Source organism: Wyeomyia smithii, chromosome 2 (assembly GCF_029784165.1).
Source record: "Wyeomyia smithii strain HCP4-BCI-WySm-NY-G18 chromosome 2, ASM2978416v1, whole genome shotgun sequence".
NCBI lineage: Eukaryota > Metazoa > Arthropoda > Insecta > Diptera > Culicidae > Wyeomyia > Wyeomyia smithii.
The window spans coordinates 238,286,793-238,313,721 of record NC_073695.1 but is presented as its reverse complement, the minus strand read 5'-3'; the positions used below and the strand labels follow the sequence as shown (position 1 = coordinate 238,313,721).

At 38.1% G+C, this 26,929-nt stretch overlaps 2 protein-coding genes across 5 annotated transcripts in view; one reads left to right on the top strand and one right to left on the bottom strand.

The window, feature by feature from the left end:
- Positions 1 to 12,479, top strand: part of LOC129724277 (elongation of very long chain fatty acids protein 7) — an 88,122-nt gene extending 75,643 nt beyond the window's left edge. For all 3 annotated transcript variants that reach the window (XM_055679012.1, XM_055679013.1, XM_055679011.1), the window contains 6 exons: positions 8,659 to 8,795; positions 8,857 to 9,047; positions 9,114 to 9,194; positions 9,353 to 9,515; positions 11,723 to 11,859; positions 11,927 to 12,479. In XM_055679012.1, the coding sequence (XP_055534987.1) occupies positions 8,723 to 8,795; positions 8,857 to 9,047; positions 9,114 to 9,194; positions 9,353 to 9,515; positions 11,723 to 11,859; positions 11,927 to 12,235 (954 nt within the window). In that variant the 5' untranslated portion in view covers positions 8,659 to 8,722 and the 3' untranslated portion in view covers positions 12,236 to 12,479. The remainder of the gene's footprint in view (positions 1 to 8,658; positions 8,796 to 8,856; positions 9,048 to 9,113; positions 9,195 to 9,352; positions 9,516 to 11,722; positions 11,860 to 11,926) is intronic.
- LOC129724274 (D-beta-hydroxybutyrate dehydrogenase, mitochondrial) overlaps positions 1 to 26,929 on the bottom strand; it is a 196,184-nt gene that overhangs the window by 134,964 nt on the left and 34,291 nt on the right. The window lies entirely within an intron of this gene.

Sequence of the window (26,929 nt, the reverse complement as noted above, 5' to 3'; positions counted from 1 at the left end):
CGATCCGATGGATGGCACGGTACAGCTGTTCGCTCCCGACTTTGAAGAGTTCGGCGGGAATGCCGTCCTTCCCAGCTGCCTTGCAGTTTCTCAGCTCTTTCACTGCTTTCTTCACCTCGTCCATGGATGGTGGATCCACAGCTTGCCCATCATTCTCAATAGTCATCCTGCTCCTTTCGACTTCACTGTTTCCCTCACCGTTCAACAGCACACTGAAGTGTTCCTTCCAACGCCTGGCCACCTCTGTTTTATCGGCTATCAGGTTCCCCTCCCTATCGTTGCACATGACAGGGGCTGAGACGTTTCGATTCCTGATTTCGTTGACCTTCTTGTAGAAGCTCCTCGCATCGTGCCTGGAGAAGCAACCTTCCGCAAGAATACGCTCTCAATGCTGTCGTTTCTTCCGGCGGTGGAGTCTCTTTTCAGCGGCTCTTGCATCTCGATGTATACCCATGCTCTGACGAGTCACAGCCGTGGCCAACATGTGACCCCTGGCGCGGTTCTTCTCTTCCGTGACTCGCTGGCACTCAGCGTCAAACCACTCATTGGGCGCAGCTGCCGCAGTTGTACCCAACACTTCTCGCGCTGTAGTGCTGATCGAACTGTGGATGTGCCTCCACTGTTCATTCAGGTTCCCTTCAGCTCTTTCCTCAATCCGTGCATCAACTTTCTGCGAGTACTCTGCAGCTACTCCTTCAATTGATAGCTGCTGGATGTTCAACTGCATCCTCCTCGTTGCCTTGGATTTCAGCACGTTGGACAGCCTTGGCTACTACGAGATAGTGATCCGAGTCAACGTTTGGTCCTCTGAACGACCTCACGTCTGTAACGTCTGAAAAGTTCCGTCCATCAATCAGAACGTGGTCAATTTGAGAGCAAAGCTCTCCATTCGGGTGCATCCAGGTGTGCTTACGTATGTTACGGCGTGCAAAATAAGTGCTACAGATAGCCATCCCCCTAGCTGCAGCGAAATTAACAAGCCTCAGGCCATTGTCGTTCGTCGTAGAGTGGAAGCTTTCCCTACCAGTTACGGGGCTGAAGAAGTCTTCCTGCCCGACCTGTGCATTTGCATCTCCGATGACAATCTTTATATCGTGTCCTGGGCACTCATTGTATGTCTTTCCCAGGAGCTCATAGAGCTCCTCCTTTTCGTCATCGGGTTTCTCGTTGGTCGGTGCGTACACATTTATTAGGCTGTAGTTGAAGAATTTGCCCTTTATTCTCAACACGCCTCCATCTAATGACACGCTTCAACTGTTTTCCAATTAGAACGAAACCGACTCCTCTTTCTGCTCTCACGTCGCCGCTATAGTAGATGTGGTACTTAAATGAAGTGCCCGCAATAGGATCTACTGCTCGGAATTCGCGTTCTCCCGATTTCGGCCACCGCACCTCTTGGATAGCTGCAACCTCCACATTCACCTTCCGCAGCTCTCTAGCCAGGATACTTGCGCGTGCCGGTTCGAGTAGAGTCCTTACATTCCAAGTACCGAGTTTCCAATAATCGTTGTCCTTTTTCGTTCGCCTAGGTCCATGCCGATCATTCCGTTCCGTATTTATATCTGAATTGTTCGTAGTATTTAATATTCGGTATGCTGCCTTACTAGGGCTGCGATACCTGGTCTCGCGACGGGGCTGCCGTCTTTGATATAGCTGGCGAGACACCGCGTTTCATGATTCAGCCGCCCGCTCCGGATCAGACGCTGTTGTACGCCACCCCTAACATGGGGAAACAGCCGCGTACCTTCCCCCTTCCCATTTCATTTTTCGTATATCGTATCAATTTGGTCCAAAACACATCGAGAAAACGTAAAATTAGTATAGTTATTCGTTTGTATACACAGACGTTTTTTTTTTTTTCGAAAAATATGATTTGCCTCAATTTACGTGGTTTATGGACAGCCCCTAGCCACTACAACACTTTTCTCAAATGGCAAAATCATCTACAGTAGAAAACTAACAATCTGACACCAAAATATAATTTTGACCGAAAATCTTAATTTTCCGACCATTGAGCGTCAGCCAAATGAAAAATGGTCAATTAAATTGTTTGCCCGTTTTTTTGTGGAATTGTGGAATTTGTATTTTCAGATGTACCGATAAAAAATAGTGGTTTGTTCAACAAAAGTGGATATCAATACCAAGTCGAATTGTCCCATTATGAAAAGTAACCACAAGTCAGTCCCAATCAAAAAAAAAATAAAATGGATGGGGAGTGGAGAAGAGATATTTGATACAACCGTTTATATGAAAATAAGTTATCTAGTAACAATTATCAATTATTGGGATTAGTTTTTAGTTTGAAATGGTGATGAATTTATGTGCAGCAATTTCCTGCTAATTTGAGTTCAAGTCCAATTTTTTTTCTTGGGTCGCTTCTCCATGGATCTATCCGGAAAATCTTCAGTATCGAAAAAGCTTTCATCAGAACCCAGAAAATCGTACCAAGATATCGCCAAAGGTGATGCTCGAACCTCAAACGGATTTTGATCATCTTGATATTTGTTGTCGGATGAATCAACTGCAGTCCCGGATGCATCAACATGGCAAGCACTATAGCATCAACATGGCAATGTGACTGACTTGCGGTTACTTTTCTCTTCGATTTAGAATGTAACGGCAAGCCAGTCGAGGTTTTTATCATTGAATCAATGATTTCAGTGGTTTTTACAACGTAATAAGTGCAGGCTAGTATGCAAACTATATTTTAGCAAAAATTTTCATATTAAATAAGTGATAACTGAGCGGGAATAAAATATCTTTCGAAGCTGTTTTCTCGGTTTCATATTTTTACAGATGGGACTGAATTGCTGTTACCGGCGGTATACAAGTTCTCATAAAGTTGAAGTTCAAACATTTTCTCATTTTTTCGTGCCGCACCCTGTATTGTGCTTCGATTCTATTCTGACATTACTTCAATTCAGTTTCATTTTCAGAGCTGTTTTAAGTTGTAACAATCTAAGAACAGCATCAAAACAGTATGTGAAATTAATCTTCAGTACAGATGGATATCATGATAAATATATGACCTTACGGTTAACTTGAAAAGTGGGTAAGATTTAGCAGATTGCAGTGCATTTTTAATTTATATGAGAAATATTTCAAACATATATTTGATCATGGTACCATGTTGTACACCACAATAGATCTAAGTACTGGTCGTAGTGGTATAATGTTCCCAACAAGGAAAACAAAAAATGGTAACATGTTGATCAAATTTAAACAACTTTGAAGCGATATCTGAATAACAGATGATGACTTGAGAGGAAAATACACCAAGGTTATGATCAGTCTCTAATAAATCCTCGGTTAATTACAACGATAAAAAAGCAAGATAAAATCAAGCTAAAATTTCTTCGTCATGAATTCTGTCACATTAGTATTAGTATTAATATTAGTAATTTTCTGTCCTAGTCATGTCTAATTGCAACATTTCCTAAATTCTAGGTAAGGTTTTTTTTTTTGCTAGGGAAACATGAGTCTGAATTTTCCTTTAAAGTATGCAGAATATTCAGGCTTGCAGTAATTACAATGGAAGTTCAGCACTTCCACTAGAGTCATGAAACTAAAAAAAGATTCATTGGTTCAGTGTTATTCCTAGTCCTTGACTCATCATTGGTATTTATATTTTGTTTTTTTTTTTCTGCATACCTGAAAGTTTTTCACAAAAACTTAGTTTTTAGGAAGACTATGCTTTCGCTGTCAAATCTCATATATTTGCTTCGTATCAAACATCTCTCCGCGGTTTCCCTGACAGATATGAAAAAAGTCCGGTAAAAATTTCATTTTACTCAACACTATTGTAGGAAGAACTCTTCACTCTCAGAATAGAAAGAGATAGCATGATGTCATCCCCTTGGTTCTTAGGCGCTAAAAGTTGTTATAAAATAAAGCGCTGAAAATTGTTATGTAATATGTTTTCTTTCAAAACGTGATTTCACATTTTCTTACATAACGGACAAAGTTATAGTCCGATAACAATGAAATACAATAGCAACCTATGGGGCAACTAGACCTTTCATTTGACACTAATTTTGTGAAAATCGGTCCAGCCATCTCTGAGAAAAATGAATGAGATTACACACTTTCGTCTTTTCTGAAGCGTGTCCTTACCCAACAAGCGACATCGGCTCTCGTAGGATGGAAGTTCGTCGGGGTTTTGCCAGGGAAGAAATCTTAAGGCGAACCTTACAAACTTCGCTTGGATTTTTTCTTTTCTGTTAACCTAGACGTTGTGAGAGGGACTCCATACAACGACTGCTGGTCCCAGTATAGACCGCACTAAGCTAAAAAACAGTGAGCGTAGACAATAGGGGTCACGGAATTCACTGGATAGTCGAAACAAAAACCCCAAATTTCTGTTGGCTTTGCTGATGGTATAGGCGAGATGATCGCGAAAATTTAACTCGGAGTCCAACAGGACACCAAGGTCCTTCACAACGCTAGCTCTTTCCAGTATCTCCGTTCCAATGTAATAGTTCCAGTGAATCATTGTTTTCCTTCTAGTAAACGAAATAACCATGCACTTATTCACGCTTATGGTCAGCCGGTTCCTCACACACCAGTTTGCGAAGATGTCGATAGTTTGCTGCAGTATTTTGCAGTCATCCGGTGTCTTCACTAGCCAATACATTTTAAAATCGTCTGCGTACACCAACCTGCACCCCTCTGGTACAGCGAAGCAAACATCGTTGAAAAATATGGAGAATAATAATGGCCCCAAATTACTGCCTTGGGAAACACCAGAATAGTTACTGAACGGGTCAGATTCGGTAGTTCCAAGCTTGATGTTTAGTTGTCGGTTGGTCAAATATGACTCCATCCATCGAACCACATTTGCTGCCACGCCTAGACGATCCATTTTTGTCAAAAGAATTCGGTGATTCACTTTGTCGAATGCTGATTTCAGATCAGTGTAAATTGTGTCGATCTGAGCTTTTTGTTCCATGAATTTGAGACAAAAAAAGATAAATTGCACCAAGTTCGTGACTGTTGATCTTCCCGGGAAAAAGCCGTGTTAATCTTGCGATATGTACGATTTTGCTGCGCGAAACAGTTCATTGCTTACCAGGATCTCAAACAGTTTGGATCCTGCACTTAGCGAAGTCACACCGCGACAATTCGATACATTCCGTTTGTCACCCTTCTTAAACAATGGAAACAAGACAGATTACTTCCACCTTTCCGGGAATACCGTTTACGAAAGCGACTTGTTAAAAATATATTTTAGCGGACCGCAGATGGCTCTGGCGCATTATATTAGAACTACTGCAGGAATTCCATTCGGCCCTGGTTTAGTGGATAATTTAAGCTTGCTGATGCCTTTTAGGACATCCTCGTCCGTGAATTCACCGATGTTCATACTCAAAGCTCCTGCTGGTACGTTCTTTATGGCCAAATCTATTTGTTTCTCGCTAATTTCCGTTTCATCATAAACATTTGAAAATTGTTTAGCAAACAGATGGCATATACCGCCCATGTCGGTTGACGCCTCATTTCCCAAAAACATGCTCGAGGGTAAGCCAGATTCCTTTCGCTTATCGTTTACTAACCCCCAGAACCGCTTGGGATATTTTTTTAGGGCATGTTGCTGCTGTCTAACATATCGGGCGTATAAATATGAAGAAAAAAAATATCGGGCGTATAGAACTCGATTGTAACTCTTATATTGCGAGCTTGCGTAGTAAAATATGTTAATTAATATGTAATATGTTTAATTATTACGAAATTTATAAGTTAAGGGTTTTGGAGACAGCCAGTTCATTTGACACTAATTTTATTGAAATCGGCCTCGTGGTTTCTGAGATATTGATGTTTTGTGACTTTTACATTTTGATACATAACCTCTAAACCAGAAATCCGATTATAATGAAATTCAATAGCAACCTATGGGGCGACTAGACCTTTCAATTGCAATTAATTTCATGGAAATCGGTCCAGCCATTTCTGAGAAAAGTGAGTTGCACATACACACACACATACACACATACATACAAATATACATACATACAGAAAATGCTTGGTTCGTCGAACTGAGTCAAGTGATATATGACATTCTGCCTTTGGGACCACTTTTATACCTTTGGTTTTACCAGTGATTGCTATATCTTTCTAGGAGAAAGGCAAAAAAAAGAAAATCGGTTCAGTAGCTTCGCCGCAACCGTAAACACGGCTAAGTCATTTTTTGAGAAGCACCATTTCGAGATAAACGCGTAAAAGTTTCAAGTTTAGCTCATGCGGCCATGGCGTGGTGCGTGCAAATCGCTCTAGTTTTCTCTCTTTTGCTAAAATCTTTAGGAAAATTTGTAAAAATGTTCTCGAGATGTTATACTTTAAGAAAATGCAATAAAAAAATTCGATTTTTTTTAAACTAGAAAGGTATATAACCCCATAAAAATAATTTTTGGAAAATATGAGCTATAACCTCACAACTCCTTAACAAAATTGAAAAAATAAACTCTTTTTAAAAACTTCCCAGTCAACATTTTCATACGTATAATAATGTTTTGATTCCAATATCCGCAGTCATATATATCATACAAACTCGCAATTGATACGCAAAAACAGCATATACGTACTATTTTGGAGGTGATACACGTACTGAGGAATAATGGTATGCAATTCATTGATATACGTATTTATATACGATAATATCCGATAGAAAGTGATTTGTTTCACACTGTCTTACAACTCTAAGCCTACAATCGTAAATCGGTAAGACTCCACCATGATATACAATTAAAGATGAATTTCTGCGCATGATAAACAGCGTGTTATACGATTTCGACTTCTTTGAGCTACATTTGCGATAGTTTTCATACATTGATATACGATTTATGATTGACTGGGTTTTAAATTTCACCCACCAAAACTGCACACTTAACATTGAAAGTAGTTTAAACTTGGAAAACTAAAAATAAAAGAGTTTTTTTCATAAAGGACAAAATTATTACCTACAACTTTTCCGAAGACACTGTGTTGATAAAACAAGTGGTTTCAGCTCTAAAAATATTTCTTTAAACAATTGACTCAATAAATTTGTTTGTGCCAACGGAAATCCTACTTTGAAAATGTTTTCTGAGAAAAGCGCATATTAATGAGAAAAATATTTTTAAAACAAAAACCGTTTGCAGTATGATCAGTATAGTGTCTTCGACAAAGTTAAAGTTTTTTTTTCTTGTATGGACTTCCTCACTGCGACCAGAGTCGTTGCTCTATTGTGGGATATGCCCGGGTATCTGTTGTATTCCGCACTTCTATTACTATCAATACCGCTATTGATAAGTAGCATGCTAATTATTCATCCGTGCTTGTGTGCGTTATGATTTTACCCCTTCTTTCACACGCTTACTGCCTTAATAATACCGAGCCTCGTTCCTCTTGCCAAATTTGTTATTTCCTGGAGAAGTATCGTTGGGCGGCCTTCTGCCCAGTTTTATTTACAAGAGAGATTTAATTCTTTGTTAAAAGGAAGTCACTCCGAGGTAATATAGAAACCAGTTTAATGAAAGTGTAAATGGTTGGGGAAACTGAGAATAAACCCAAGTTTAAGTCCTTTTTGACGTATAATTCTACCGAGATTCAAACCCACGACCATCCAATTGACAAGTTGAAGTTAGTAATTTTTTCCTTTCAAAAAAATTCACCGTAAAAGAATTGAAAAATAGTTTTTTTTCTTCAATCGTCAATGTTTACTAACATTGTGTAGTGTTCTTAAAAAAAAAATTGGGAATAGAAAAGGTTTTTTTGTGATTTTCAATTTATGAAAAGAAATTTGTGTTTTTCTCTTATAATTTTTTTTCCAAGGAAATTTCTACGGTGTATATATTTTTCGAAAAGACAAAAATATTCTACAACTTTGTCGAAGACGTCGCGTTTTTAAGGTAAAGAAGTACTCGGGTAAAACTTGGGCAAATTTTGCGACTTACCTCAGATTAAGTTGGCATACAATTGCTGTACCAACAAACAACATTATAACATGGATCAATTTAAAAATGTGTCAATCAACTGATATGACAAACGAATTACACGCAATCAAATTCCTCGTTCTCTTTCACTACAATCAAAATTTCAACACCGTCCTTCGTTCACATATATCAGTTTAAAACTACATCTAAAATTGCTAAATTGTTGTAGATTTAATAATTTTGAAATGACATGAAAACAGAGAAATTCTCTCATCAATTTTTATTATAAAATCATCATTTTTGAAGAACCACTAGTAATTCATAACTGTTTATCACAGTTTCCAGCTTTCGGTTAAAAAATTACATTTAGTTTATCTTTGTATATTGTTCTTTATTCGCCGATCAGAATGCAATGAAAATTATTCCACTTTGTCGGATGTTTTTTTGTTCCACCAGACTCTTCGCGTGTGAAAGAGCGTCTTAAAGTGTGAATTCGCATAACTTAGTTGGCAATTTCTCGACTTAAATTAGTTTGAATATATTTTCTTCCCGAATGTTCTCTTGAACTTTTTTTTTGAAATCAAAAAATATAAATATGTAGCTCTGGTATTCTGACAAGTACTATAGAAACCACTTTTCATCAAAACTGTAATACTGTGTAATACTGTGGAATTTTCTCTTAATCATATTCTCATACTTTTAATTGAACATTACATTTCAACATCAACTCGTTTTGTTTTCGTTCCCACAGACAAAACCCATATGAAGTTATCAACCAACATTGTGTGACAGTCTACGAACAAATCTAGTGCGCGATGCAAGCGGAAAAGATGGGCGAGAAGAGTGGATTTTTCGATGGAGTAGCGCAGTTTTTTATAGAAAATCAAGGTAAGGCGTAATTTTCACCAGGAAACCCAAAACCCATTAGTGTCAAACTGACTCGTTTCAGATGAGCGGACGGTAAACTGGTTCCTTTCTGGCTCGATGACCCCGCTGCTAGTGATTATTGTAACGTACCTGTACTTCTGTCTGTACGCCGGTCCCCGGTACATGGCTAAGCGGAAACCGTTCAAACTGGAGAATGTTCTGATTGCGTATAACGCCCTACAAGTGGTCTTAAGTATAGTTCTAGTGTACGAGGTAAGTTCGCAATCGATCGGTGAATGGTTTGTAATGGTTGAAAAAATATTTTCCACTATACTTCAGGGTATCAAAGGTGGTTGGGATGGAACATATGACTTTAAATGCCAACCTGTGGACTACTCATATCACCCAACTGCGATGAGGGTAGGTGTTAAAATCGGTCGATTATGCTACTTTTGCAGAACACATTTATTTAACTTTGGTTGGCGAATGGTTTTTACATTTCTCGCATCACTTATTAGTACTAATTAATTAATACCATTCTTCGATGTTCTTCTCCCGGTCCAACCTCAACCCCACAGATGGCCCGCGCAGTTTGGCTCTACTACATTTGCAAGGTGATAGAGCTGCTCGATACGGTGTTCTTCGTGTTGCGGAAAAAGCAGAACCAGGTTTCGTTCCTGCACGTCTACCATCACACGCTCATGCCGATCTGCGGATTCATCGGAGTCAAATATTTCGCCGGTAAGTTTGTTCGCGCCCATCACCGGCCCAGTCCTTGGCCTTGGCCAATTCGGTTTCGTATGCTTTAGCTACCACCACCCAATTAGCGCTTAGAGCGCTCTTCCTGAACTGACTACAAACACCTGATGAACGACCGACCGGCAAAGGTCGCTATCGGCCAGGTATAACCATGTAAATGATTCCTTCGACGAAAAAACGAATTCATGCATCAGGAGCTGACGGAAAAAAATAAACACGATTGTTACCGCGGCGCGGTCCAAAGTGTCTCCGGAAAGGCGACCAAGGTGCTAATTGAACCGTGGCTTATTACCTTCGCGCATCAATTACGCTACGGCTTTGACAGTGATCTTTAGGCGGATAAAGATTACGTTGTCTTGAAAGTTTTTACTTTCGGTGGTTTTAAAAAATGTTGAAATTGGAAAAAACACTTTAATCTTGATTGAATTGTGAACGTCAACAACTTACAATCAATTTTACTTCCTCCTTTTTACTTCAACTTAAGAAAGAAATCAAGAAGGAATCCCTTCCGCATGTTCATTTCGGTGGGTATTGAACGCTCCCAAGGCTGTTCCGTGGAACAGGTCCTGCTGGGTACTTAGTTTTTACATCGTTGGAGTCTGCAGATTTTTTACCGGTAGCTGGATCACTTACCGCAGTGAATGTCAATTACCCGTTCTTGTTGTTTTCTTTTTGTTTTATGATATGTGTTTCTTGTCTGGTACACTTTGAGTCTGTGGTTTGACTTTCTATTTTATTTTTGTAATTGAGGAAGTAATAACCCAACAGAGGGTCGCCTTGAAATGACTGCTGGTTTTGCATAATTGACTCAATCTTATCAGTTGAGATCCCACAGAACCAGTCTCACTAGGTGCAGTCATGTAATCGCTGTAAATATAGACAAGAGTTTCTTTGTACATATTTCAACTTAAATGAAGGTTTCATTTCCTGATTCATGCGAGAAGGCAGGATTCAATTGAAGTAGAATCCAAAGGAACAAATAAACCTGATTGAACGATGAGGTTACCGTTCACTGCACTGATGCTTAAAAAGTTGTCTTGTGTAAGTTGTTGACATAAATAAACCAAAGATTTACCTTCATATTTCGTGATTTGTAGTTTAGCAAAAAAATGAGTGTTATAAACACTAGAAATACAAATTTGAAGAACAAGTACTAATTATTTGGCTTTTGAATTTGCGAAAAACTGTACCTACAAAGTAAGTGAACACATAAAAGCAAGACTCTTCAATAATGAGAAATAAACTAAAATGGTTATGAATAGCAGAGATTTTTTCGAACGCCTAACAGTCGGGAATTGGTAATTTCACCAGGAAACTGAATTCCGGGTTGAGTTGAGTTGCTGAACCTCATAACTTTGAAGTATTTATTGAGAACATTTTTGGTTGTCTTTTAAAACTGAAAAATTAGGTTTCAGATTCTGCTCCTAATTATGGCCATCCATTTTATATCCGCGTTTTTAAACTAAAAAGTATAACTGATAACTGATTTGCTGAAATTTAAAATATTAACATTATCACTCGAAAGAAACATGGAATGCTATACGTCATATCTTCTCAATATATGAAACCCCCTAAATCGCAATGGATTTGATGCCATGAATCACCACTTCTCTCCTCTTTTCCGCTACAATTACCAAACCAGCTTAAGGAAAGCAAACCTGTTCTGAAAGCTTGGAATGGAAGTTCATTGTCGAAGCTGCAATTTTATTTTTATGCCATTCGCGTCAACATTCTGGGGACCGCTGTTGCAGCTGTTGCAGAACAGCTTTTCAGCCATCGAATCGAAAACGTTTTTTTCTAGAGAAGAACTTCTATTAATAGCATTTTTTCTGATCCAAAAAGGGGAAAACTGGTTCCGTCGGAATTCCCTCAAGATAATTCAATGTCGTGGCACCTCTACGCAGGAAAATAAAAGTCTTCTTGTGGGTGGGACAATCCGGTTTCAATGACGCAATTAATTGGCTGATATCAAAACTTTTAAGATGGTACTTCATTCTCGAGCTACTCATTTTGGCAAACGACCATTTTCGCAAAGTCACATATTTGCACATTCCGGTTATTGTTAACACTTAAGCGTTAATCACTGCATCGGTGAAGATCATTCTAATACCAGTGTAAAACATTTATTTAAGTTTTTGTTATGTCCTATTTCATAGCATTGATGTAATTTCTTTTATTATCCATTACAGGAGGCCATGGTACCCTGCTGGGAGTGATCAACTCCTTCATCCACGTGTGCATGTATGCCTACTACATGCTTGCTGCGATGGGACCCAAAGTACAGAAGTACCTCTGGTGGAAACGTTATCTAACTGTTATGCAGATTGTGAGTAACCCCTTCCACCTTTGTGCTCTTCTACGAACTTCTAGTAACTTTAATTTGCTCTTTGTAGATCCAGTTCATAATCGTGTTTTATCACACCATACAAGTGCAGTTCCAGCCGAGCTGCGGCTATCCCAAATCGATTGCCGCCTTGCTAACCTTGAATGCCGGCTTATTTATCTATATGTTCAGCACCTTCTACGTCCGAAGCTATCTGCGAAAGGGGGCAGCAACCGCGGCTGCTGCTGCTGCGGCGGCGGCAACGTCAGCGGAAATCAACAACAACCGAACGGACTGCAAGCAGAAGGAAGCGTCACGGCTAGCAGAGGAAAGTCGACAACAGGTGACGGTTGGCACCGGAGACAAGAAGCAGCTATAAGACATCCACTGTTTGGCCAGTGGTTTCGGTCCTCGGGGCGATGTTGAGCGCAACCAGCAACGCCAGCAGCAGCGACTAATAGAGAGAGAGAAAAAAATGCGAAATAGTGAAGGGAAGTGATCGTAATAAGGTTCTGTGAAGCTTTCTCGTTTATTGCCGACTCTTTTTTTTAACTGTACATTTTTTTAAGGAGAAGCTGATTGATAGGCTATTGAATATATTTAATTGTACGAAATAAATGGAATAGTTAGGTTTTATTTTTATTTTTGAAGAAGCCGTCAGGGAGCGAATGCCAAAACTGCACGAAATCTACTCGAAATCGCTTGTATGACAGCGATTCAGAGCGATTTTTATGCTGCATTTAAAAATCGCAAGACAACGATATATTTCAAATCATGTTTTGTTCAGAAAAAAATACTCTTTTAGCTGATGTATAAAAATCAGAAATTCGTACTTATACAATCATACCTCGATATAAGGCTGTTGTGACCTCCGATATAGCGATACTCCGCGACTCCGACGCGAATACCGAATTCAAGTAGAATAAAATTGCGCTCTCCCTATCTAGTCGAACCGGTTGCCTAACTTCGCACCAAAGCGCCAGTATGCGAATAGTTCTTTTTATTCAAGCACTCACTACACGATTTTTGTTCTACACAACTGCTTATTTATTGGCTCAAAAAGATTTTACACTCTAACGTTTATTGAACTATCTGAAGTTTATTACACTAACTACTAGAATTTTACAACTACTAAATAATCGATTTGGTGACCGGCCGTGACACGCGCTATTGGGTTGATCGAAAGTAAGTAAGAGGAAACTATGATGGTGGAATGCCCTTTTATAATGTTACAAGAAGCACTAAAATATTGGGCTGAGAGAGATCGGTTGATTTGCATGTAATCGTGTCTGTGCACACTTATTTCCGCCTTGATTGTTCGGTAATTTTTATTACGGTCGCGTTCAGTAAACTTGAAATTTTACTGGTCATTCTGTAATTTCCTGAAAAATTACTGATGTCGGTTAACTTTTTTGCTGAAATACTGTTCAATAAAACTCACTTGACGAGTTCAGCAAAAAACATAGCTGACCTCTTCAGTAAACTAGAATATTTTTTGCACTTTTTTATAGTTCAGTAAATATTTAACGATCTATCAGCACTTATCCAGATGTTGCTGAGTAATCTCTAATTGGTTTACTGAACTTTTGTTTATTTCACGTAATTTTTCTGCATCTGTCATAACAGAATCGCACATCAGAAGTCTGCCATTTTGAGATTTTCAGAAAAGTTTCGTGGCTGTGTTATTTAAAGTGTTCTACGAGCCATATGGACAAAAAACTCTAAAAGCGGTATCGTGCTTTCAAATTTACCACCACAGTAGATTGATTTACATAAAGTCTTTAATTAAAAAGTTTATATTCGTCATGATATAAAACGTATCTAGTTTTAGTAGAATGTGCATGAAACGTTAGTATAATGGTCTGAGAAATCCGAAATACCTGTATAAAATTAGTCATCTGTTGCAATAGCAGCTATAGGAATAGTTACATTCATATTTATCTATATTATTATAACCGGGAAAAAGCTTACGTTGCATTTTGCGGAACACTTGTAAATTTGTGACGAATCATCAGCTTTGTAAATGCCGACTAATGCAGCAACTTTTGATGGACGCTTTGTAAATTTTTGCTGAGCTATCTTCTTTATTTGACGTTTCAGCCACAGTGAAAAAATACCGAACGCTCGTTAAGCAAATGAATTACCGAACAGATTACTGATGGCTCAGCTGTTGAAAACTCAGTAAAACGTTTGCTGAGTTCGGTAAAAGAAACTTAGTGTGTGGCTAAGCTTTCAACAAATATGGTAGAAGATGTGTCTCGGCTAAAACTACACCTACCTACGATTGTTACCAACGGTTATCAGAAACTACGTTACCGACAGTAGCCCTATCCATACCGTGAATCTACAAAGGCATTTTTATTTTTATTTTCGTTACGTTTTATCGAGTTACGTTATATCGAAGCAAAAATTTTTTTTTATTTATGCTTGAATCTCATGAAACTCAAAGATGCGCGAAAACCTATTTTCCATAACCTATCAGTATTTTTAAATCATTCTTATGCCCATTTAGAAATATTTTCAGAAACAATAAAAAATTATTTTTTTCAATTGATACAAGAGATTACTCAAAGATGCGTGGAAACCTATTTCCCATCACCTATCAGTATTTCTAAACCTTTCCTATGCTCAATACATCTTAATAAGTTACGTTATATCGAGGTTGCCTTATATCGAGGTATGAGTGTATAACAAAACAACCCAATTGTTTTTCGCAAATTTCATAAATTGATGAGCAAAAGCCACAACCGGAGGACTCTCCGCATTTGATACAAAAGAGGGACCCAAAAATACCATCGAAAAGATATTCAACAACCATATCTGGTACATATGACGAACAACTATTGACGTAGGACTACGTCTAACCGCACTATACCGAGACACATTCCGCGAAAACTAAAACCAAGATGTAACGACGGAATGAAAGATTTCAAACGGTTATACTGATGTAACCACATGATGGACTACAATAATCGATATGTCGTTGGATTGATAAAATGATGGACAATTTTGTGATTCTTCAATTTTCATTATCACTTCATTGTTAAACAGTGAAAATTGAATAAAAGTTTCAAGGTCGAATTTTCACCAACAATGTACCAATCATATGCGAGCACGCCTAGCACAGACCTCATGAATAGACACCAACTGCCTGCAGTGATATCCTGTATAGCAGTGGCAAAAAAAATTTGACAGAATCTCCCCGTCCCAATAGGTTAACTTATGTTAGCTTCCATCAGCCTAGACTAAATTGATGTCTTGAAGGTAAAGCTTTTTCGGAAAGTTCGTAACCACCTCCACTACCAGACAGTTTTACGTTCTGCTGTTAACAAATATGTTAATGTTAATAAAACTGATGTCTTGAAGGAGAATATGATGGCACAGGCAACAGTACTGCACCAAGTAATGTATGAACAGAGTGCTGGTTACTCGTCGTCTATCAGTGCAGGAAAACTTGATATTCATTTTTGTGCAGTCAAGCCAAGTGAAAACTACATTGCCACTGTTGACGCACAGTGGGGCGTGGAACACAATCGAATTGCCGTTTGAATTGTCTTCTTCTTCTTCTTGTTTCGTATAGCAGCAAATATCAGAAATCAATATAATTTTTCGGATGTCGCAAAATAGGCTGCGCCGCCGGGGACAACAAAATGCGTTGTTTATTTTTTGACTCTACACTCTGCCTTTTTTAAGATTTATTTAAATTACTAAATATAAGGTATTTAAAAGACAATAGAAAACCAAAATGCTCCGTACAGATCTTTGAATAGGTAGTTAAACGAGCTGTACTGATGATTATATTTTACTAGCTAAATGAATTTAGTCCAATATGACAATACTAGTTGCATCACGCGGCGGCGGTTTAGAGAAAAACCAAATTCATTTCATCTTGATATTAGAGTTCCGATGTAGTATTTGTATTTTTCAATTGAAATTTTTTTGAATTAGCATTTGCAAGAAAATATTACTTTCCATAACATTACTTGTAATTGAACAACGCTATGCAAATTAATTAATTGCTGAGGCTAATGTTGTGCATCACTCTAGCCCAGTTTATTTTCGAAGATAACGGACATATAACTTTCAAATATGGTATCTTCGTTGTTCTTTGGTATCTTGAAACTGATCAAATTTTTTTCTGATTGATTCTGTATACTAATAAAATGTTTAAATTGACCTGAATTGAATGTTAACATGTTCATAAAATTCTATGTCAATTTCAAATTTTCTGTGAATATACATTTTCTACTAAAACTGTGAATCGTTATCGATATTTTTTCCACGAGCTTGTAATTACAGGAAAAAAATTTATGTGACATCTTTGCCGCTTTGTGATCGGTGAGTGAGCCAACTTCAACAAGACAAATAGATATAGGAGGAAGTTTAATTTCTACTAAATCGTACTCAATTAAATAGTTTATAGAAGGTTGCCTTTTCGCGCATTAAAGAAAATTCGCTGTATTAGAATGAAAGGTATTCATCAATGGTCCAGAAACCAAATTTAGGGGAAAATCAAGTATCTAACTTTTTTATTTTTGTAGATAGAAAACCTTGTTTTACAATTTTATAGCTCCAATAATTTTAAGTAACTTTGTAAAATAAAGTTTTTTTTCTAAAACATTGCTATAGAGCTCTAGACCCAAATTTTCTCCTAAATTTGGTTTCTGGACCATTGTGAATGTTAAAGAGAATATTTTTTCTTCTAAGATAGAGTGCTGCAAAGAAATAATCAAAATACAGACCCCGTTCGATTTTGGCAACACCTCAGAATTTTGTCTGTTGCCAAAATCGAACCATGCCAATAATGAACGGTTTTTTTCATGACTTTTTTGACTTTTTAAATGGTCAAAGACGACCTTAACAGTAGAAATGGCCACCGGAACCAAAACACCTTCCTTTTGGAAGATGTTGAGCTTAAATTGGTTAAAATAAATCAAGCAAACTACAAAAGTAAAACGAGCTCAAATCAAACATAGCTTCAAAATAAAATTATAAAATTATTGTAGTCCTACATCAACTATGCGGTCGTGTCTTGGTTACCACCCTCCTACTATTTTCAACTAATTTTAATGTAAAGCTGCCACACTTGCACGTTAACCCTACTCCTACTCTGGAAGGTCGAAAAATATTGAAATTCCGTTTTTTTTTTTTCAAATCTTTAACCCGTAAAGACCCGGGACGGAACTTTTTTTTAGAAAATGGTCGTTCTCAGCGATGCTGCGGCCGATTTGAGTAAACTCGGAATATTATTCAAGGGGAATAGTTGCTCTAAGTTTTAGTAAGGGTGCCACCCCTCTGAACCCCTCCCAGTTTATGTGAGACCCAAATATGTCTGTGCCTTTTTTTATTTTTTCCTACTGATTGAACAAACGCATGGATTTATCATACGTATCAAATGTCCTTTGCATCAAATCATGTCGAGTAGATGAAATACGATTAACAAAAGTAAATTTTGAAGTTACCAAATTATTTCAGTGCAAAATCACATAACTACGTATTTTCATAGAAAGTCAAAAAAGATGTTCTACTGAGGGAGATTGTAGCTGTGTCCTTCAAGTTTTCTACTCTACATTTTTAGAATTAGGTCTTCTAAGTCCAAATATGCTAAAAGATTCATTCTAGCATATACAGATTTTGAGAAAAACAAGTTAGAATTCACTAAAGTACGAATTTTCATGGAAATTCGATTTTCTCAGTCTCTCACAGTAGGTTTCTATTTTGTTTTTCCATTTTTCAACTTTGCGTTTCTAGAAAAAGGTCTCCTGAATTCAAATATGGCGAAAGATTTATTCTAGCATGAACAGATTTTGAGAAAAACAAGTTTGAATTCACTAAAGTACGAATTTTCATGGAAGTTCGATTTTCTCAGTCTCTCACAGTAGGTTTCTATTTTGTTTTTCCATTTTTCAACTTTACATTTTTAGAAAAAGGTCTCCTGAATTCAAGTAGGGCGAAAGATTTATTCTAGCATGAACAGATTTTGAGAAAAACAAGTTTGAATTCACTAAAGTATGAATTTTCATGGAAATTCGATTTTCTCAGTCTCTCACAGTAGGTTTCTATTTTGTTTTTACATTTTTCAACTTTGCATTTCTAGAAAAAGGTCTCCTGAATTCAAATATGGCGGAAGATCTATTCTAGCATGAACAGATTTTGAGAAAAACAAGTTTGAATTCACTAAAGTACGAATTTTCATGGAAATTCGATTTTCTCAGTCTCTCACAGTAGGTTTCTGTTTTGTTTTTCCATTTTTCAGCTTTACATTTTTAGAAAAAAGGTCTCCTGAATTCAAATATGGCAAAAGATTTATTCTAGCATGAACAGATTTTGAGAAAAACAAGTTTGAATTCACTAAAGTACGAATTTTCATGGAAATTCGATTTTCTCAGTCTCTCACAGTAGGTTTCTATTTTGTTTTTCCATTTTTCAACTTTGCATTTCTAGAAAAAGGTCTCCTGAATTCAAATATGGCGGAAGATCTATTCTAGCATGAACAGATTTTGAGAAAAACAAGTTTGAATTCACTAAAGTACGAATTTTCATGGAAATTCGATTTTCTCAGTCTCTCACAGTAGGTTTCTGTTTTGTTTTTCCATTTTTCAGCTTTACATTTTTAGAAAAAAGGTCTCCTGAATTCAAATATGGCAAAAGATTTATTCTAGCATGAACAGATTTTGAGAAAAACAAGTTTGAATTCACTAAAGTACGAATTTTCATTGAAATTCGATTTTCTCAGTCTCTCACAGTAGGTTTCTATTTTGTTTTTCCATTTTTCAACTTTGCATTTCTAGAAAAAGGTCTCCTGAATTCAAATATGGTGAAAGATTTATTCTAGCATGAACAGATTTTGAGAAAAACAAGTTTGAATTCACTAAAGTACGAATTTTCATGGAAATTCGATTTTCTCAGTCTCTCACAGTAGGTTTCTATTTTGTTTTTCCATTTTTCAACTTTACATTTTTGAAAAAAGGTCTCCTGAATTCAAATATGGCGAAAGATTTATTCTAGCATGAACAGATTTTGAGAAAAACAAGTTTGAATTCACTAAAGTATGAATTTTCATGGAAATTCGATTTTCTCAGTCTCTCACAGTAGGTTTCTATTTTGTTTTTCCATTTTTCAACTTTGCATTTCTAGAAAAAGGTCTCCTGAATTCAAATATGGCGAAAGATTTATTCTAGCATGAACAGATTTTGAGAAAAACAAGTTTGAATTCACTAAAGTACGAATTTTCATGGAAATTCGATTTTCTCAGTCTCTCACAGTAGGTTTCTATTTTGTTTTTCCATTTTTCAACTTTACATTTTTAGAAAAAGGTCTCCTGAATTCAAATATGGCGAAAGATTTATTCTAGCATGAACAGATTTTGAGTGAAACATGGTTAAAATTATCAAAGTATGTACGTCTTAGACAAGTAATTATATCTGTATCTAACTAGATACCAGCAACTCGGTATCAAAGTTTTGATTTATAGCATAGAGCAGAATTCGTATATTTATAAACCATACGGAATTTCGGGTTGGTTTAGAAATATACGAACTGATAAAAAAATTAAAGCCTTTCAAGTTTTAAAACAAAAAAAAGAGTCACGTGGCTTGTGATTAGTCTTTAGAGTAAATAAAGCGGACGATAGAGTTTTGTTTTTGTTTTCTTGGACAATTTATACGGAGACTACGGTCGGAACTACGAATAACTAACCAAACCAACGAAGATAAAAAAAATCGATGTGAGCACTGGCACCGCAAAACGTTTGTGTTAGTGTGTACCTTAGTGTACCTTAGTGAGTACCTTAGTACCTTAGTGAGTTCAAACTCGTTTTTCTCAAAATCAGTTCATGCTAAAATAAATCTTTTGCCATATTTGGATTCAGGAGACCTTTTATAAAAATGCAAAGTTAAAAAATGGAAAAATAAAACAAAAATCTACTGTGAGAGACTGAGAAAATCAAATTTCCATGAAAATTCGTACTTAAGTGAATTCAAACTTGTTTTTCTCAAAATCTGTTCATGCTAGAATAAATCTTTCGCCATATTTGAATTCAGGAGACCTTTTTCTAAAAATGTAAAGTTGAAAAATGGAAAAACAAAATAGAAACCTACTGTGAGAGACTGAGAAAATCGAATTTCCATGAAAATTCGTACTTTAGTGATATCAACTTGTTTTTCTCAAAATCTGTTCATGCTAGAATAAATCTTTCGCCATATTCGAATTCAGGAGACCTTTTTCTAAAAATGTATAGTTGAAAAATGGAAAAACAAAATAGAAACCTACTGTGAGAGACTGAGAAAATCGAATTTCCATGAAAATTCGTACTTTAGTGAATTCAAACTTGTTTTTCTCAAAATCTGTATATGCTAGAATGAATCTTTTAACATATTTGGACTTAGAAGACCTAATTCTAAAAATGTAGAGTAGAAAACTTGAAGGACACAGCTACAATCTTCCTCAGTAGAACATGTTTTTTGACTTTCTATGAAAATACGTAGTTATGTGATTTTGCACTGAAATAATTTGGTAACTTCAAAATTTACTTTTGTTAATCGTATTTCATCTACTCGACATGATTTGATGCAAAGGACATTTGATACGTATGATAAATCCATGCGTTTGTTCAATCAGTAGGAAAAAATAAAAAAAGGCACAGACATATTTGGGTCTCACATAAACTGGGAGGGGTTCAGAGGGGTGGCACCCTTACTAAAACTTAGAGCAACTATTCCCCTTGAATAATATTCCGAGTTTACTCAAATCGGCCGCAGCATCGCTGAGAACGACCATTTTCTAAAAAAAAGTTCCGTCCCGGGTCTTTACGGGTTAAGGTAAAGTGAAGTGTTCAGGTATTTTGGTTATTGATTAAGGTATATTGGAAGATTAATTTTGCATATCGTGAATGTAAATATGATAAGTATTACGCTGTGGGCAGCTGGGAACGTAGATGCTCTCTCTGAATCAGTACCTAACTGGTGGTAAGTTTTTCTCAGCATCTACTAAACCGATTTAGCTGGAATTTTTTTAGCATGCAAAAATGGGTTATCTAACTTGTTACATAGCCGTTTTTAAAAATTCCAAAAATTGTCAAAATGGCGGCCATTTTAGTAAGAAAATAGTTATTTTTCATGAAAAATCACTATTTAAAAAATCATAAAACTTTGATAAATTCAGATATTGAAAAACGACTAAGTAACAAGTCAAATCGTTTCAGTAGATGCTGAGAAAAATCATGGTTTCAAAAAAAAAAAGCTGCCAACAGCGTAATAGTCATCACCGTATATCATTACCCACGACATGCAAAAAACATCTTCAAATATACCTTTTTTTTATAACTCTAATATTTATTTAGGCCCAACCGCGAAGCATAACGGGGCCGAATGTCTTTTGGAGTAGGGAAAAGCCAGCTTGAGTAGAGCCTGTATCCCGACTGCTCCTCCTCAAACAGGCATAAAAACCCTCTCATCTTTTCTCTTTTAAAAAATTACAGGAGGGTTGTGTGCAAAGCCACGATCGCAAGGATGAAGTAGAATACTTTTACAAGAAAGAAAACCCGGCTGCTTGCGTGTCAGTCATTTTTTAATTTTTTTGTTCAATTCAATATCGAATAAGATACCGATCACATCTTGGCGATACCACTGACAGTGAGAATAAATTATTCCTTGTGATAAAATAAACAGTGAAAAGCTGATTTAACACTCAAAACTAGACAGCTCATGTGTTGTCAAAATGTGTCAACTTTACATTGAATGCATTTACTAGTACCCGCTATCGCACAGAGACTGCATTTCACAAAGTGTCTCACTGCATCAGCTGCTATAGATGCTAAGCCCGCTGCAACTGCTACGCTATCCGTAGCCATGCCAATGTTTTGGCTGCTATACGCCGCTATTGGTATCCACTGTCCCTGCATCAGCTGGCCCAGCTGCTATCGATGCTGATATCCGCTGCAACTAGTGCACTATTCTTTGCTATGCAGTGACCGCTATCCGCCTGGTATCCACTGCACTGCTGCTGTTGTCGCAGTCTAGAATTATAATGAGCGGCTTCGGGGGAAACAGGCTCTTATATAGGAATGAAAAACCTATCTATAGTTGTAGGAAATCATCGATTGTTGTCGGATTTCAATAAACAACAATCGATAACTATCGATAGCCATTTCAGTTGATATCCTTACTCTTATACAGACAAATAGCAAATTTAAAATGGCACGATCTATGATTCTGTCGACCGTGCTTGGGAAACAATCATATTAACGACTTATCAGATCAGTCAAATTTCGCGCTTCAACAAGGATTGACCATTCTCAATAATGTAGTTGCTTGTCATGATTTGGACTTGATAGTTTTTGAATTTTGATTATGCGAAAAATTATTTTTTATGCTGATAATGAAAGCTTTTCGGATGTTGTGCTCATGACTGAAACCTGTTCCAAATTTCTTGAAACTGTAAATTGATTTAAGAGAGAATATTAACTCTTCAATTAGGTTTTAATTTCATCCTGAAAAGGACAATTTGTTGTTTTATTCAATGTTTGATAAGATGCCGACCACATCTTTGCGTTATTACGGGGAAATAAACACTGAAAAATTTTCCAGAACATTCTTTTCAATGGATGCATTTGCTAGTGTGCCTGCTATCGCTCAGAGACAGCATTTCACTGAAATGCCACACTGCATCAGCTGGCCCTGCTTATATAGATGCTGAGACTAACGTCAACCGCTGCGCTATCCCCGTTGCCACAGTAGTGGACGCTTCCATTGCCATTGGTATCCACTGCCCTGCATCACCTGGTCCTGCTATCGATGCTGAGACGCGCTCCGCTATCCGTTGCCATACCACAGGACAGGGAGGACTGCTCCTGTTGCTGTCTAGAATTATAATGAGCGACTTCGAGTGAAACAGGCTCTTATATAGGCCAAATTGCACATTTTAAATGGCAAGGTCTATGATTCTGTCGACCGTGCTTGGGGAGCAATCATATAACGACCAATCAGAGGTCGCATTTTCCGTTTTGACAAGGCTTGACTATGTTCAATAGTACAATAGTTTGAATAATAAAATTACAATTTTCTGCATTTGGGAAGAATCTTAGAAGATTTTCCTATCTATTGCTGCAAGAACGAAGGAAATCCATCGAATACTAACCGATTTATTAGCATTTGAAATTGGACATATTTTTCACTTCTTTTGGTTTTAGATTTTCATTTTACATCCCTATGTAGACGAACTTCCTGAGAGAAGTATTCTACTTCAAAACACAATTTAAAAATACATGTCATATAAACCTACGACTAACAATAACATTAAAGTTCTTCTCTGTATGTGTAAATATCAATTCTTAATACTGTTCGTTGAGGTGTGATGGTTCCTTATCTATTCGAAATCAAAACTTATACCTAAGTTCGGTGGATCATGTCTCTCAGAAAGAAGCAATGATTCATGTTTCTCTAAAAAGAATAACACAAGAAAGGAGAAAAAAGGAACAGAATTAGTGTGAAACTTTTGGAGGGTAGTTGTGTTGGGAGAAATAAGGAGAAAAAGCAAGGAGATAATCAAATTTGATATTTAATATCTTTTAAAAAGTCATAAATAGGTATTACAAGCGCGGGGTTGCGACTAGCAAGTGCATCCCGTACCTGCATTGTAGACGTCACTTTCTGTTTTTTGAGAGAATCTTTAAGCTTGGTCCTTGCTCTATGATACTTTGGGCATACGAAAACTATGTGGTCGATGTCTTCGTATCCTCCACATTCGCACAGATTACTATCGACCAAGTTAATTCGATAGAGCGGGGGCCTAGTGTGGTTGGTAACGTCTCCACCAACCACGCTCGACGCCTCGGTTCGAATCCCACCGCCGACATAGGTGTCGATGGTTGTGAGGTGGCGTGATCCACTCACAACCAACCCAACTGGTCTAGATTCAATCCTAGCCGACACCGGGAGATTTTCTGAGGCGAAAAATCTCTGGGATCACGCCTTCCATCGCATGAGGAAGTAAAGCCGTTGGCGCCGGTTCGTTAATAAACGGGTCGTGAGTTAGGGTCCTGGGTGAGGAGTCACCTCCCTGGGCGTCGGTGATTGGCCACAACAGTGGCGGAACTAGACCGACGGAAAATAAGCGAGAATAAAAAAAAAAAGTTAATTCGATAGAGGTGTGCGTTTGCAACATAGTGATTGGACATTAGGCGCGAAATAACACGAATGAAATCCCGAGTTAAATCTAACCCTTTGAACCAAGCTTTTGTAGACACTTTGGGCGAGATCGAGTGCATCCATCGCCCAAGGTCGTCTTTATCCCACCTTTCCTGCCAGTTTGCCAGGGCCATTTGTCGAGGCAGGTGAAGATACTCGGTATAGGTGATCGGTCTATCGAATATATCTCCTTCTCTGGCCACCCTTTTCGCTAATAAATCAGCTTCTTCATTGCCTGGAATTGAGCAATGAGAGGGGACCCATCAACCAGCACTTCTGATATCCGTCTAATTTCCGGGAGGAAATAGGACGGGTGCTTGACCAGTTTAATCGATCGGAGAGCTTCGATAGAACTGAGGCTGTCCGAAAAGATGAAATAATTGCCTGGTGTTTTGAGCTCGATAATTCGCAGCGAATTGAGTATGGCAGCCAATTCAGCTACGTATATGGAGCAAGGTTGTGCCAATTTGCGGGATATGCGAAGATTCGTGTTGAAAACGCCATATCCGGAATGTCCATCCATTACAGATCCGTCCGTGAAGAAGGAACTATCTTCTGGAAGGTGACCAAATTTTGCCGAAAATATTGATGGCACAACTGTTGGTCTGAGGTGTTCGGGGATTCCATGGATTTCATGTTTCATCGTCAAATTAAATACAACAGAAGAATTGTTAAGCGATGGTGAAATCTCACGGTATGGAGCAACAGCCGAAGGTTTCATCTCCATAGACATGAACCGCTGGTATACTGACATACAGGGTTTTTGAACAATTTCCAAACATTTCTCATAGTTTTCGATTAGCATTGGGTTTGCTATCTCCGATCTGATGAGAAAACGGAGAGCCAGCTCGAAAAGCCCCTCTTTAAGTGGTAGTACTCCCGCAATGACCTCTAGAGACATGGTACGTGTCGATTGCATGCAACCTAGAGCGATACGCAAACAACGGTATTGTATCCTCTCTAACTTCAGCATGTGTGAAGCTGCGACACCTCTGAAGCATATGCTACCGTATTCTTTTACGGGCAGAATCTTGGTTTGGTAGAGTCGTATCAAATCCTCTGGATGTGCTCCCCATGATGTTCCTGTTACCATCCGAAGAAAATTAATTCTCGGTTGGCAACTTTGCTTCAGGTAATTCACACGTTTTTCCCAGGTGCACTTAAAGTCATACCATACTCCGAGATATTTGAAGCTAGGTGACTGAGTGATGGGTCTTCCGAACAGAACTAGCTCAAAACGAGGTGGTGGTCGCTTTTCTTTGAAAAGACTACCATCTCCGTTTTTTCAAGCGAGAACTCGATTCCAAGACAACTGGCCCAAACGGTCAGATTGTCGAGCGTGTTTTGCCGGCTGTTCTTCATGTCTGCGGCTAGAGACGCTGTGACTGAAACTACACAGTCGTCAGCTAACTGGCGCATCGTGCAGCCGTCCGTCAAGCATGTATCGATGTCACTGATGCAGAAGTTGTACAACAGCGGACTCAGACAAGAGCCTTGGGGGAGACCCATGTAGCTTGTTCGTGTTATTGTTGAAGAACCGTGGTTGAAAAGTAAATGCTTTTCAGACAGCAAGTTGATCAAAAAGTTTGTCAATATAGGGGAGAATCCTCTTTGATGCAGTTTCTCGGAAGAATTTCGATTGAAACTGAATCAAATGCGCCTGTGATGTCCAAGAAGACCGAAGCCATTTGTTGTTTGCTGCCAAGAGCCATTTCCGCTTCTGTGGCTAGCAATGCCAGGCAATCTTTAGGGCCCTTGCCCCTACGAAAGCCGAACTGGGTCTTTGATAGTTGGTTAGTTGATTCCGCCCAGCTGCCGAGCCTACGCAGGATCATTTTTTCAAGCAGTTTGCGTATGCATGAGAGCATCGCAATCGGCCTGTACGAGCGGTGATCTGCGGCAGGTTTATCTGGCTTTTTGATTGCGATAATCTTAACCTGTCTCCAAGCTTTCGGGACCATATTGTTCCTGATAAGTTTATTAAACAGTTTAAGAAATCGTATCTTGGCTGAAGCCGGCAGGTTTTTCATCAAATTAAATTTGATCCTGTCCGGTCCTGGAGCCTTGTTCTTGCAAGACGCGAGGGCAATCGAGAATTCCATTATTGAAAATTCAGGTTCTTCAATCGCCGTTGTGTCACTGAATTTCTGCTGTGATGGAACTGCATCTGGACATACCTTTTTCGCGAAATCATAGATCCAACGTTCAGAGTATTCATTAGCCTCATTGTTGTCGGACCTATTGCGCATTTTTCGAGCCGTATTACAGAGATAACTCATAGAAGCATCTCTGGGTAACGTGCTTATGAAATTTTGCCAGTACGATCTTTTTTTCAGTTTGTGTAGCTTAGACTGTTTTATTTCCAGCTCCCTAAACTGATCATAAAGCTCAATTGAGCCACCATTCCTGAATGCTAAGTATGATGCTTTCAGAGCTTTTTTCATCTTGGTGCAATCTTTGTCCCACCATTGTTTGTTGGGAAGAATTTTCAACTTGTTCTCAGGGGCGGGCCTCGTCTGAGATTGCAACGCGCTTTCTAGCACTAATGTTGCAAGGAAGTTGTATTCGTCAGATGGGGAAAGCTCTTCGTTTGTTTCGAGACCCTGGGATATTATGTTCGAGAATTTTTCCCAATCAATATTCCGGGTAAGATCATACTCTACTTCGACTGTGGTAGCAGAATGGAGCCTGCTCATAATCGAAATACTGATTGGCAAATGGTCGCTACCGTGGGAATCTTGAATGATCTCCCATTTGCAGTCCAAAGCTATTGAGGAGGAGCACATCGACAAGTCTAATGTGCTCTCTCGTATTGGAGGCCTTGCTATTCTCGTAGCTAACCCAGGTATGTTCAATAGGGTCAGATCGAAGTCGTCCAACAAACTTTC